This window comes from Pelodiscus sinensis, chromosome 2, assembly GCF_049634645.1.
Source record: "Pelodiscus sinensis isolate JC-2024 chromosome 2, ASM4963464v1, whole genome shotgun sequence".
NCBI lineage: Eukaryota > Metazoa > Chordata > Testudines > Trionychidae > Pelodiscus > Pelodiscus sinensis.
The window spans coordinates 211222466-211237202 of record NC_134712.1 but is presented as its reverse complement, the minus strand read 5'-3'; the positions used below and the strand labels follow the sequence as shown (position 1 = coordinate 211237202).

Below are 14737 nucleotides of genomic sequence, written 5' to 3'. Positions count from 1 at the left end.
AAAGACTATGAACAGCTTTGAAAATATATGCCTTAAAGATTCTGTAAATTCAAAACCATATAGCGGGCTGTAGACTCAATGAACTTATGGGCATCTAAAAGGAACGATGCATGTGAATGAGAAAGTGACATGGTTGATGGCAGATGTGTGTGCTGCCTTACAGGACGCTTGAGTTCTAGAATAGGACATTTTAGCTGGCAGTCGGTGGAGTTCAGGTCCTGAATGGGGTTAATGTATTTGGGATTGACAGCTAAATCAGCTTTTGTCAATAAGCTTTCTTCGTTGGCTGATTCATGGAGTCAAAGGTGAGCCTGTGGAGCTACACTTATTCAGAGGAAGAAACAGTGTCTGATATAACAGTGTGAGACACGTGTGAGCTATAAATCCATGAGCAATGCCTTAATTAAACATGTCTGTGATGAAAAATGCAACAAGCTCTTTCAGTGACATTTTCTAAAATGGACCTCACTTCATGTGCAGTTTATCAGTCTGCAAAGCAGTTGACCAAGTCTTAAGTCACACTTTCACTCCTGCAAAGAGTTATTGAGTGACTTTATGATGTATTATATGTATAAAGTCAAGGCAATATGAGGCCTACTATTTTAGAAGCATAAATTAGTATGTCACTAAAGCTCAATTGAGACTGAAATAAAGAAGTTCTCACCAAACTAAGTGACTGGGCAACTAACTGGCAAATGAAATTTAATGTTGATGTTGTTGTTCGTCCATCGTATTCGAAGAGGACCTTGACATCTAACGGGTTATGGACTGTCCATGGTGTGTCCGCAAATGGCTGATAAGACCGATACGGGCACGGAATGTTCTACCACATGTCGGGCAGACATGTGTGGGCACCACTGTTGCAGCTTTTTGCAACTCTGGCTTTATGGACAACCATAGCACAAGAGAAGCGAGCACTCCGAGCAATGTAGATAAATGTAAAGTAATGTACATAGAAAAAATAACCCCAACTATACACACATTGTGATGGGGACTAATTTAGCTACAACTACTCAAGAGAGAGCTCTTGGAGGCATTGTGGATATTTCTCCGAAAACATCCACTCAGTGTGCAGCGACAGTGAAAAAAAACAAATAGAATGTTAGGAATCATTAAAAAAGGGATAGAGAATAAGACAGAAAATATTTTATTGCCTCTATATAAAACCATGGTATGCCCACATCTTGAATACTACATGCAGACGTGGTCGCTCATCTCAAAACAGATATGTTGGCATTGGAAAAGGTTCAGAAAAGGACACCAAAAATGATGAGGGGTTTGGAACTGGTCCCTTATGAAGAGAGATTAAAAAGACTTTAACTTTTCATTTTAGAAAAGAGGAGACTAAGAAGGGATATGATAGAGGTCTGTAAAATCATGACTGGTGTAGAAAAAATGAATAAGGAAAAGTTATTTTTTTATTCCTACAATATAAGAACTAGAGGTCACCAAATGAAATTAATAGGCAGAAGGTTTAAAACAAACAAAAGGAAGTTTTTCTTCACTCAGCGCACAGTCCACCTCTGGAACTCCTTGCCAGATGATGTGGTGAAGGCTAGGACTTTAACAGGGTTCAAAAAAGAGCTAGATACATTCATGGAGGTTAGGTCCATCAATGGTTATTAGCCAGGATGCGTAGGAATGGTGTCCCTAGCCTCTGTTTCTCTGGGGGTGGGTAACAGGAAAGGGATCATGTGAGGATTACCTGTTGTGTTCCCTCCTTCTGGGGCATCTGGTATTGGCCACTGCCAATGGACAGGATGCTGGGATGGATGGACTGTTGGTCTGACCCAGTGTGGCCATTCTTATGTTCTTAAGTTATATGAGTGACGAAATCTTTGGGATTTCAGTGAAGGAATCATGAGCCTAGATACCTGGCTACTACTTAGCTGAGCCGCAGTAGCCCTAGCTGAAGAGCAAACTATCTGTCGTCCTTATGGAACTCTTATTTCCTTTCATATTACCTTTTTTGATTCCTTAAATACAGACATATATTCTGACAGCTATGGAGAGAGGATGAATAAGCTGTATTTGAACTTTGTTTCCCGAACTGAGATTTTATTACAGGGCACTCAAGTTGATAGAGAACAATAAATTTACTTCCTTGCCTTCCCAGAGATGTTCATATATGCTTCTCTAAGCTTGATTTAGTGATAACAAAATTTGTTTAGTCAAATTATTAGTTGCAAATTATTTCATCTAAGGGTTGGGGTTTTGTTTTGTTTTGTTTTGTTTTGTTTGTTTTTTTGCCAACTACACTATTTACAGATGACTGTTTCTTTATTCATCCATTTATACAGATAATTGAATAATATTCAGGAAACAAATTGACAATTTTTCACCTCAGTTGGTTGCAGAATGCATTCTATGTAACTGAACATTTTCATTATTAGACTTATTGTCTCTGTTATTTCAAGAACCAGCAACTCTACTTCCTGGTTTTCTTGCTTATTTCCATGTAGTTTATTTATGCTTAGGGAAATGGGGAAAGCAAGATAACCCACGCTTCTACACCGGCTCTCTGTTCCTGGTGACTCCCCTAGCATTTTATAGTACCATTTCAATAAAACTATGAGTGCCGGATTCCCGTGGCCTCAAATTGTCCGGCAAATCTCCTTTAAAAAGGGTACTCATTAGGAGGGCAATAATCAGTCTTTATTCTGTGTCTCTCCAGCTCCATACAGGAGATGGAGAGATGCACTTTCTCTCTCAATGCCGTTGGTTCCTGTCCCCACCACCGGGTGGATTGTAGCATCTATAGGTGTGTACAGAGTTGCCATCCATCCTCTGTGCACAGGTCTACTGAACGCATGAATAGACCTGCTGAACACAGAAGCTCTTGCCCTTCCTATTACAGCTCCTCCCCACAAAGTACACGAAATATGTAGCACTCAGTTCATTACATTTGATTCTATTCTGTCTACTAGTTCTCAGGTTAATTTCCTTTAGTGCAAAGTCAGGTTTTTTTTATTAATGCTTCCCAATAAACTACCCAGATCTAGTTTATTAGTTTTCATTTGAGCTGACACTAAAACTTTTTCATCCTTTGAACGCTTAACTGCAGTATTTTCATTTTAAACTGCTACATACAAACTTGACTAAACTTGTGATCTCACATTAAATCTTAGGCGCAGGCTGCACAAGCTAGGGGTGTCAAAGATTACCCAAGTTGATTTCTTACCCCGGGAAGTGGTGTCCTACTCCAAAGAGACTCAGACGCCTCTTGCTACTCATCAGTCTGAAGGTAAAATATTTCCTATTTCCAAATTTGTCAAGAATATTTTGTAGCATAGATACAAATAATATAAGCTAGTTTGTTTTGGGGTTTATTAAATGAGGAAGAATGGCTAGAGTGTTGTTATTTCTATTTATCATGTTTCCTGTTTGATAGATTGTCATTGAGAGTAATTATAAAAATGAGTTTAAATACAGCTGGAATAAAAAAAAACTTTTACAACAGTGTTCTTACAGTGGTATCGTAAGAGCATATTTTCAAAGAAATTGTTGTGTGTCTAGTTAAGAGATTGCTTCATGCTGTTTTCTTGCTTTCTCAAAAAATGTAAGCTTCTATGAAGAGATAATATTTGAATATTACTTTAATATACTGGCTTAGTGTGATGATGTCTTCTCTAGTGGATGGTTCCAGCAGGATTAGACCCTGCAGTTTACAGCTCTTCAAGGAATGGGGTCTTCTCACTTTGGCTGCTGATGACCATGACATCTGTACACATGGGGTTGTTGTTTGTGATGTTACATTTTGCCATCAATGAAGATATAAAATGAATAATTGGCATGCTAGTACTGAGCTGAGCATTTGCTGTTACTTTGTACTTCATTGGACCATGCTAGTGTCATAGGCACAGTTTGTAGTTTGATTTCTCTATTTGGGGGTTGGGGCAGCTCTAATTAGGTTAGTGGAGCCACATATGAGTGGGGGTGGGGGTAAGTTCTGTGCCTGTCTATACTTGCAGTTTGGGGGAACGAGGCTTTCTGCAATCTCCCTCAAACTATGACATTTGTTCTCTCTTTAAACCAGAAGTAAAGTCTACAAGTTAGATTTATTCCTCTTCTATTCTGTAGTGAAATCTACTCTCTTACTGGAGATACATGCAGTTTTTTTAGGCTTATAATAGGCATCTCGGTCTGAAGTCTATTACAGAAAGAAAGCTTCTCAGAGAGAGAAAGGAAAGTTGAACTTTTGGCACAAGAGATTTTCTGACCTTCAATTAATATCGTCTTGTAGAAAAACAAGCTATTATTCTCCTGTTATAAACTCCTCAATCTTTAGCACTAAGTCAGCACCTTGTCACTGTACCTGGGATGAACAACTCTGTCCCAAAGCCATTGTGAGCAGCTGAAACACCGCTGGAAAAATGCCAGAGTTTTGGGGGCTAAAATCAAGCGCAAACGCAAACTTTCCCCTGTGTATCAACATGATATGCTATTGCTATTTCACCCAGTCATAAACATCCAAACTTAGCCCCCCCTTTGTTTAATCAAATCAACAAAGATTATTCCTCTCTACCAGACTATACTGGATTTGAGGAGACTAAAAAAATTGTAATAAAAGATTTTGTAGACACCGAATTTCACAATTGCATCCCCATCCCTGGATATCCAGAGTCCCAACGTTATTTTTAATTATTCATAAAAATATATTTCAAAAGCATAGGAACAGCACCCTCTGGCGGTACAATGATAAACTGACATGATCTATCAGTGATTAATTCTCTTTTCAGAAAAAAATGGCTATTTTGGCTATGTCTACACTACAGAGTTTTTCTGGGATATTAGAGGTATCCTGGAAAAACTGCCGCATCCAGGGAACATGTCTTCTCTTCTGACATTTGGCCCAGTGTCATTTGGCCAAATGTCGGAAAAGCCTCTTTGAAAAAAGAAGTAGAAAAAGCTATGCAAATTGAGGTTCACAATTTGCATAGCTTTTTCCAGAAGAGCAGTGTAGTGTAGACAGCCTTCGTGTAGTTATTTTGAAATGCACATGGAAAACATTGGGAGCACTACTCTACAGTGAGTATTTTTAACAATACATTCTTCATCAGAACTTATGACCTATGCAAAATAATAAGAGGAGAGCCCTAGAAACCATACTCTGAAATGCAATATAGAAAAAGGGAATATAATTACATGATTTATAGAGAACAGACCATCAGCTACTACCTTAGGCTATGTCTACACTGCAGTGCTATTTCAGGATACCGGAGGTTTCCTAAAATAGCTATCCTAGGTTTTTACAGCAAGACTGTTATTTCAAAATATAATGGGCTTGCTATTTTGACATCTGTAAGCCTCATTCCATGAGGAGTAAGGAACATTTTGGAATAGCGATTTATTTCGAAGTAAGTGCAGAGTGAAATTTGCAGTAAACCACACTTGCTGTCAATCTCCTGGGCTAAACTATGTCTACTACATTCTCAGTGATTCAGGAATAATTTATTTTTGCTTCTGTTAAAGCCACCTCCATCAACTAGATAACCAGCCGGTCTATTGATGATTCTTATCACAATAGCAAAGATTGAATTAAGTTAATAGCAAGTTATGACCAATCATGATTTTTTAGCCTGTATTTATGTAGAAAAATTGCTGTTCTATTGGTAGATACTTTTGTTGTTAAGGGTCTGTGGTCTGCCTTTGGAACTTGTCAGGTGGCAGTGGTACAATTGGCACTGAAGTAATGAATTCTGTTGATGGCAAAATTAATAAGTGTCGGACCATAGTCACTTAGCAGATGGTCATGGGTCTCTGGGTTTGGAGGGAAGAGGTTGAAGGGATAAAATTTCCCAGATTCTCTGAAAGTTATTTTAGTAACAAAACCTTGCTTCAAACAGAGAAGGAAATGTTAGCCATGCACTGTCTACTTCTGTGTTTATCTGTTATCACTGCAGTGTCTTCTGGGTAAAAAGATGGTGAAAAGATTGGAGAATTTATGGAGTATCAGTAAATCTCAGGAAATTGACTGCTGGGAGCTGGCTTAAAAGACGGTCAATTGGCTTGGATCCTCTAGCCTCACAGTAAAACTCTGGGGAGGATAAGTCTGCAAGGATCCCTTCAGAGTTCATTCCTGATTGTTCCATTGTGGGAGAACAGCAGGGAGTGGGGAATGGTTTGACTCCTGAAAAAAAAAATGGTTACAGGGACTGCCAGCAAACCTAGCAGGATCTGGAGTGATCTATTGAAGAGCAGGACACAAAGGTGACTTGCAGCTAGCTAGTTAGCTTCAGAGCTCTGGTTTTCACCACTTGTCACCAGGTGTCCCAGGATCTCATTTGGTTTAACGTTTTGAACTGGATTTGCTGTCTAAGGGTGCAAATTGATCTCTATGGGGGGGAGGTGGAACAGGATTACTTCCCCCCAGGATAGACTGAACTAGTTCTTTGATGGAGGAGGAGAGCTGGGGGAGAGGAAGGTGGGAGGGTGAAGCTGCCCTCAGGGATGTCCCCCTCTGAGAAAGACACTGCATTTTGGGGGCAGCACTCTTGTGCCACTTTAACTCTGCCCATGGACTCAAGGTTTCTGCCCGGGTTGTGATTTCAACCTCCCCATGTTCCCCACAGCCTTAGCCTGAGGGTAAGCTCAGGATTTCAGCCCTGTGCTGCTCCCTGTGCCTCAGCCCCCATGAGGGACGGGTCGCTGGTGCACAGAGTAGTGGGTTTCAGCAGTGGGGTTCTGTGGCCCCCTGAAAGAGCTTGTGGACCCCTAGCTGAGAACCACTGGAATAGCTGATATTCTTGAATACACACATTTTATTTACCCCATGTTTAAGTTATATATGTTATGGGAAGGGTAGAAGGATGTTAGAATAAAAACCCTGGACCCACGCGGACATCCAAAATGTCTAGCACCGGCCCATCCCTAATTATTGATTTCCGCAGCAAAATTATACAATAGAACAATTCAGTGTTTTATGGGGGATGGGTTATACACTTGTACCAGATATGTACAGACTACAGAACTTGCTTATACTCACCAGATGTGTTCCTTTAAGACAGGGTGGGGAACTTCAGGCTCTGTGGCCAGATGCTGCCCTGAGCTTGCCTGGATCTGGCCCCTGAGGCTCAGGGACCCACCCAATATTGGGGAGCCTGTGCTAGCGCTCCAACCCTCACTGCCCTACTATGAGGCTAAAACACACAAAAGCTAAAAGCCTGGGGCCCTCTAGGCTATGGTGTGGGACAGGAATATGGAGAGTGTCTTTCTCCTCAGTCAGGGGCCACATTAGTGATGGGGCTTTTTTTGTTTTGTTTTTTTGTTTTTTGTTTGCATCTCACTTGTGTGTAGCCCCCAACTGATTTTTTGTGGGTCAGTGGCCCCCAACCCAAAAAAGGTCCCCCACCCCTGCTTTTTTTATTTAAATACGGTATTTCAGACAGTGCCACCTAATGACTGAACAGTATAATACAGTTTAGTATTCCATTACATCTCCCCTTTAAGTTCTTCATTCCTGCCATTCACAATATTTACACTATCACAGTGTCTTTTAAGTTCAGTACATATTAGTCTGAGTGTCCATGAATCATACTGGTTTTCTAATTACATGACCCAAATGCCTGACAACTTGGTCATCTGGCTGTCCATTGGTTGAACCAACAGTCTGTGTCAGTTTAGAATCCTCGGGTAAGTCTAGACTACATACCTCTGGCGACAGAGGCATGTAGATTAGACTACCCGGCATAGGAAAATGAAACAACGATTTAAATAATCACTGCTTCATTTAAATTTACATGGCTGCCGTGCTGAGCCAATCAGCTGTTTGTCGGCTCAGCGCGGTAGTCTGGACGCTCCGCGGTCGACATCAAAGGCATTTGTCGACCTCCCAGGTATGCCTCATCCCAGGGTTTATTAATTTAGAAGATACACACAATAAACAGGCATGCAGACAAGCTCTGATGTGCACACATGTCTGATTGGCTAGCCTGTTCGTGATGTTTAGTTAATCTTTGATGTCCTTCATGGATGAGGTTTAAGATGTCTACTCTCATTTCATTTGGAATTACAGTGAAATGGCCTTTAATCATGAGTCTATTTGACTCAGTTATCCATGCACCACAAAATAGTCTCTTGTTTCTGTCTTAGTGTCCTTTAAATACTTGGGTCAGCTACCCAATATAACTTTTCTGACATTGCTCTGTATGGCTACGTCTACACTGGCAGCTTCTTGCACAAGAACTGTTTTGCAGAAGAGTTCTTGTGCAAAAAGTCTTCCACGAGAGTGTGTCTACACTGGCATGTGCTTTTGTGCAAGAGATGTGTTTTTGCGCAAGAGCATCCATCGCAGCGTGGATGCTCTCTTGCGCAAGAAAGCTGGGATGGCCATTTTAACCATAGGGGCTTCTTGTGCAAGAAATTCATGTTTCCTGTCTACACTGCCCTCTTGTGGAAGAGCTTTTGCGCAAGAGGACTTATTCCTCCTGGGGAGAGGAATAACTCTTCCGGAAGAAGCCCTGTTTTACAACACTATACTGTAAATTTACTTGCGCAAGAACGCTCATGCAGGCAAGTTTTTGCGGAAGAACAGCTGTTCTTGCGCAAGAAGCTGCCAGTGTAGACATAGCCTATGTGTTCATAATATCCATGTATATCTTTAAATCAACGTTGGGTTCACAGAGAGTTATGCTCTGTGACATCTGTTACCACCAGATTTTCCCCAGGAGCATTCTTAGCAATTGGGTTTAATTGCATTAGCCTCAGCAATAGAAACTAACATCTCAGCTGTGTTTGAAATAGGTCCTTTCCATTGATGAGGGTTACAAACGCTATATGAGCTGGTGTAATTGTAAACACATTCCGTCCACACAAATATCTGCTGAAGTTCTCACATGCCCATATGACACTGCTTTTCAATCTGTGCACATTGTTTTCCTCTTTTCTCTGTGATGGCACGTCTACTCTGTAGCATTATTTCTAATGTTATTTCGAAATAACAAGGTGAGCATCTACACAGCAAGCCCATTACTTCAAAATAATTTTGAAATAGGCTTGTTATTTTGAATTCTGTAAACCCCATTTCATGAGGAATAACACCTTTTTCAGAATAGGCATATTCATCAGAACTCTATAGTTTCCCTTCTCCTGCAGCCTTTAAAGCTGCAGCCACGGGGTGAAAGGGCTTGTGGCACAAGGAAAGCCCTGCTAGCCCTGTGACACACACCATCAGCCTTCAGAGCTTTCGCTGCCTCCATGAGTGACCCCCATGCTCCCACCGAGCCCTGCACGGCTGCAAGGGAGCCGGCAGCCGGCTCCCTAGCCCCTGGCTGGGGCAAAAGAGGAGGGCCCGTTCTTGGCGGTGGGACCTCCCAAGACAGGCACCAGTCCCCGCCCAGTTCCTGAGCCCCACCTCCCCCTTCCTTCCACTTCCATCTCCCGGTTCTTTCCCTCTTCCAGGTTTTTTCCCCAGTCCCTCCCCAATTATATTTACTCCAAATAAAAATAAAAGAGAGTTTATTGTTCTGATACAAAAAGTCTTGTTTAATCAGCAGGGGAGAGGGCAGGGGGTGGAAGCGGGAAAAGGGAGAGAAAAGGCACACTGGGGTACTGCAGAAGCCCCTTGTGGGGAGGCCTGGAAGAGAGTCTCACAGGTGTCATTGTCTGAAACTCTACCTCAGGGCCTCTCAGATGCACACAGTCCCCTGATGGACTTGCCGGATGGCTCCTGAAAGGCCCCTTATGAGCTGCTCGGCCTGTTGCCAGGAACATCTCCCACTTATTTTCACATATATTGTGCAGGATGCACCAGTCCGGCACCACTTGGGGAGGTTCCGCTCGCCGAGGTCCAGCTGGCTGAGGAGACAACAGAACCTCTCTTTCAGGTGGCCAAGGGTGCCCTTCACAACAACACAGGCCCTGCTGTTGAAATGTTCCTTGCTTTGGTCAAGATGTCCAGTGTAGGGGTTCATAAACTGGGGAACAAAGGGTAGGCTGCATCTCCCACAATGCACGTGGGCATGTCCACGTCCCCTTCCCTGATGGTGCAGTCAGGGGAAAAAGTGCCAGCTTGCATCTTCTGGTACAGGCTGGAGTAATGGAAGATGCAGGTGTCGTGTGCCTTCCCCGACCACCCAACACTGACGTCTGTGAACAGACCTGGGTGGTCCATGAAGACCATGGAAAAGTACTTTTTCTGGTTGATGTACTTAGATGCCCAGTGGTCAGGGGCCCAAGTGGGGATGTGGGTGACCTCAGTGCCCCCTCCCCCCACATTTGGGAAAACCCATGATGGCAAAGCTGGTGAGGAGGGGGGCCACGTTGCCCAGGATGATGACTCTGCGCAGCAGGGTGGTGTTGTTGGCCCTCACTACCTGTAGAAGGAGACTAACAGAGAATCACAGGGTTTGCCAGCACCCTCAGGAGTTCTCTGAGCCCAACTCTCCCTTCCCACACCCCAGGACTAAACCCAACTTACCCCATTCTCCAGCAGGACTTTGCGAAGGCAGGACTGACAATCCCCCCCCTTCCCTAGGGAACCCCATTCCAGTAGTTCACCACCCTCCTGAGACAATAGCAAGAGAGTCAAACCTATATGAGCATGGTCCCAACAGTCAATGTCTCCACACCAAACTGGTTCCTGACAGAGCGGTAGCTGTCCAGCATGGCGAGCTTCCACAGGGCGATGATGACCTACTTCTGGAGGGGGATGGTGTGTCTCATGTGGGTGTGTCATCATGAGAGAGCAGGTGCGAGCCATTCACACAGCCATTGTGCTTTAACCACACCTCTCTTAGGACATAGGCTTGCATCTGTACTGACCATTGCTGGTTAGTTCATGTTGTAGTATTTGGGAACTGGAGCTGTTGAGATAATTTTACCTTTTTGAATGTGATTTCTTGCTGTGGACATATTGGATCCTTGTTGTCTGTAATAGGAGTCAACTCCCTGTGGGTATGTCTACACTACCCCGCTAGTTCGAACTAGCGGGGTAATGTATGCATACCGCACTTGCTAATGAAGCCCGGGATTTGAATTTCCCGGGCTTCATTAGCATAAGCGGGGAGCCGCCATTTTTAAATCCCCGCTGCTTCGAACCCCGTGTAGCGCGGCTACACGGGGCTCGAACTAGGTAGTTCGGACTAAGGTCCTATTCCGAACTACCGTTACTCCTCGTGAAACGAGGAGTAACGGTAGTTCGGAATAGGCACCCTAGTCCGAACTACCTAGTTCGAGCCCCGTGTAGCCGCGCTACACGGGGTTCGAAGCAGCGGGGATTTAAAAATGGCGGCTCCCCGCTTATGCTAATGAAGCCCGGGAAATTCAAATCCCGGGCTTCATTAGCAAGTGCGGTATGCATACATTACCCTCTTAGTTCGAACTAGGAGGGTAGTGTAGACATACCCTGTCTACTTTGGCAGGGTATACACCTGCAAAATGTCCATATTTCATGCATGTATTACATTATGCATCTGGGGCCGGACATGCCTCCCTCTTGCCTCAAGTGTTTGTTTATAGCTTCTAAGATATCTTTAGGGTTTTTAAGTTGTTCCTGTCTTTGTTCTAATTCTGTTTTGCCTCTGTAAAACTGTGGTTTAGGATTCAATCTTTCCTCATTTTTAGCTACTGCAAAAGACTTTTATCTGTTAACTCCATAACCAGCTTGTCTCTGGTGGCATCATATTTTGCATTCCCCAAATCCGAGTTTTCAGCCAGTGTCTGCAGAATTGTTATAAAATGTTCAACATTTTCCCCTGTTTATTAAATTCTCTGGTGAAACATGCTCCTTTATAAACCACATTTTTCTGATGTATAAAGTATGAATCAAACAATTCCAGAACCCTTTCAAAGTCACTTTGTAACCAGTGTTCCCTCTAAGTTGCCTGGCTGCACAACTTCACAGGTGATTAATCAGCCCTGCCCAGTTAGCCAGCTCCTTTGGAGGGAAAGGGGGCTGAGCTTTGGACTGGGCGGGGCTGATTAATTACCGTGAAGCTATGCTGATGTGCAGCTTAGAGGGAACTCTGTATGTAACTGTCTTCATTAAAGTCAAAGGATTTAAATGCATGTTTTGTCTGCTTCCTCATTGCATAAATTAAAGAAGATACCTGAACATCTACAGTTACTGTGGAGAGTTTCAGAGAGGTCTTTGAGTTTGTTTGTTTCAGAAAAACAACAAGGAGTCTGGTGGCACTTTAAAGACTAACAAATTTATTAGGAAATTTATTAGGGTACTAGAGGAAAAGCTTTCATGAGTTACAACTCACTTCCTTGGATGAGAAAGAAAGAAAATAAGAGGGAAAGAAAGATGGGAGTGTCACATCTTTCTTTCTTTCTTTCTTTCTTTCTTTCTTTCTTTCTTTCTTTCTTTCTTTCTTTCTTTCTTTCTTTCTTTCTTTCTTTCTTTCTTTCTTTCTTTCTCATCCGAGGAAGTTAGTTGTTGCTCACAAAAGCTTATGCTCTAAGGGTGTGTCTAGACTACAGAGTTTTGTCGACAAAAGTGGACTTTTGTCAACAAAACTATACCTGCGTCTACACTACCACTGAGTTCTGTCGACATAACGTCGACAGAACTCAGCAGTTTTGTCGACGCTGGTAAACCTCATTTTACGAGGCATAACGCCTTCTGTCGACAGAGTTCTGTCGACAGAAGGAGTTATTGCATGTAGGGTTGTGTCTAGACTACAGGGTTTTGTCGACAAAGCAGCTTGCTTTGTCGACAGAACTGAATGTAGTCTAGATGCTCTTTGTCGACAGAAGCTTTGTCGACAGTATCTGTCGACAAAACTTCTGTCGACAAAACCCTGTAGTCTAGACGTACCCTAATACTCTAATAAATTCCCCAATAAATTTGTTAGTCTTCAGCATGCCATTGGATGCCTTGTTTTTTTTTTTTTTTTTTGAAGAGTTTGTTTCCACTTTGAAATCTTGCAAAATACTGTTTCCAGTCTGTTCATTGGAAAAATTTGTCAATGCTGAAGTTCTCTGGGATATCAAAGAGCAGCATGTTGAGATCAGGTAACTTTTGTTGCTGTTTTCCTTCTGTTTCTGTCCATAGTTTATTCCTGCACTGTTTTATTATCGGCTATGAACTGGCTACAGAGCTTCCTTATGCACACCAGATTTGTTCAGCATACCATCCTTTAATGCTTTGTCAGGTATTACCTCACCCATCTTGTCTCTACAATATCCTGGGATCAACACAGGCTGCATACAATGGATTAAATAAAGTATTTATACACAGTGCCACCTGATGGCAAAATAGAATAATGCAGGTTAGAATTCTGTTTCAGGGCCAAATGTTGTATTTGTCTCTGATGCATCCCACAGTAAACACTGTAACTGAAAATATCAGATTGGATAGATCATTGATATGAATCAACAGGGCATTTCTTGTGAAAGAGCCTCAGATGATGTAATTTATCCATGACAATGTGTAGATCAGCTAAGCGGTTTGCATCTTTATGTTCTAGCTGTGTGTGTATGCTTTTCAACAAAATTGCTGAATTAGTTAACTCAGCAATATTTTTAAAGTTCTTTATAATCCTACATAGGGAACAAGTCAATAACTCTGCCATTTAGAAGTTCGTCATAGTTGACATAGTTTAGTAACAACTGGCAAGTTCAAATTCCCATTACAATCAATGGAAAGACTCCCATGAACCTCAGTGGGAGCTGGATTGGGCCCCAGAGGAAATGCTTGCTATGAGTCTAAATAGCTGAAATCTCTCATAATGTTGTCATGTGAAGCGGTTTTATACATTCTACAATCCTTTTGTTTGAATTTGATTAAACATAAAAGGCTTTTGCCAGGCCTTCTAGCTTTGGAAAACAAAGGGGCTTGCATAACAGCTTGCATAACCCCATACCATCCTTCTTTCTCCCTACTTAATGGCCTGGCCCAGATCCTCAGATATTTAGGGTAGGTATCTATTTAGGTATCTAAACCATGGATTTCAATGGGAGTTAGGCACCTAAATACATTGAAGAGAATACACATGGGCTACCTGTACACTGCAGGCTTCTTGCACAAGAACTTTTTGTGCAGGAGCTCTTGCGCAAAAAGTTCTTGCGCAATAGTGCATCCTCACTGCCATGTGCTTTTGTGCAAGAGATGTGCTTTTGGGCAAGAGCATCCATGGCAGTGTGGACGTGCTCTGGCACAAGAAAGCTCTGATGGCCATTTTAGCCATAGGGGTTTCTTACACAAGAAAACCCTGTTGCCTGTCAACACATTCCTTTTTCTGCAAGAGCTCTTGCCATTTATTCCTCATAGAAAGAGTAATAACTCTTGTGAAAAAAGCCCTGTGTTCTTATGATTTACTGTACTTTTTCTTGCACAAGAACGTTCTTGTAGTGTGGACGCTATGCAAGTTGCGCAAAAACATGTGTTTTTGCGCAAAAACTCTGCAGTGTAGACATAGCCTTAGGCATGATAATGAATTGTCCTATTGTCTACTTAAGTATGTAATGTTAGGTAGCTGTGAGTTTGCAGGATCAGGGCCGATGTGTATAATCCTCAATTGGTGCATCCCATTTACCAATAGACTGCAAGGTCTGTAGTGGAGGGAAGCTGTGTCTACCTGTATGCTTTGTAATTCTGTATCACATTTATTACTTCAGTATCTGTAAGACACTTAGCACATAAAATAAATAAATAATGGCAATAAATAGTTTTATTTCAATATGTTTCTCTTAAGAAAAAATACTGGGTTTGATCCCCTATAGTAATGAGGTCAGTTAAGTATGTTAGCTGCTCAACAACATCTATCAATTAATTGAACTATAGGAATTACAA

The 14737-nt window shown here is 42.2% G+C and overlaps 1 protein-coding gene across 4 annotated transcripts in view; it reads left to right on the top strand.

Annotated features, from left to right (window-relative positions):
• The window catches only part of DYNC1I1 (dynein cytoplasmic 1 intermediate chain 1), a 288063-nt gene that overhangs the window by 53395 nt on the left and 219931 nt on the right, over positions 1-14737 (top strand). For all 4 annotated transcript variants that reach the window (XM_006114494.3, XM_006114493.3, XM_075922334.1 and 1 more), the window contains one exon: positions 3129-3244. In XM_006114494.3, coding sequence (XP_006114556.1) covers positions 3129-3244 — 116 coding nt within the window. The remainder of the gene's footprint in view (positions 1-3128; positions 3245-14737) is intronic.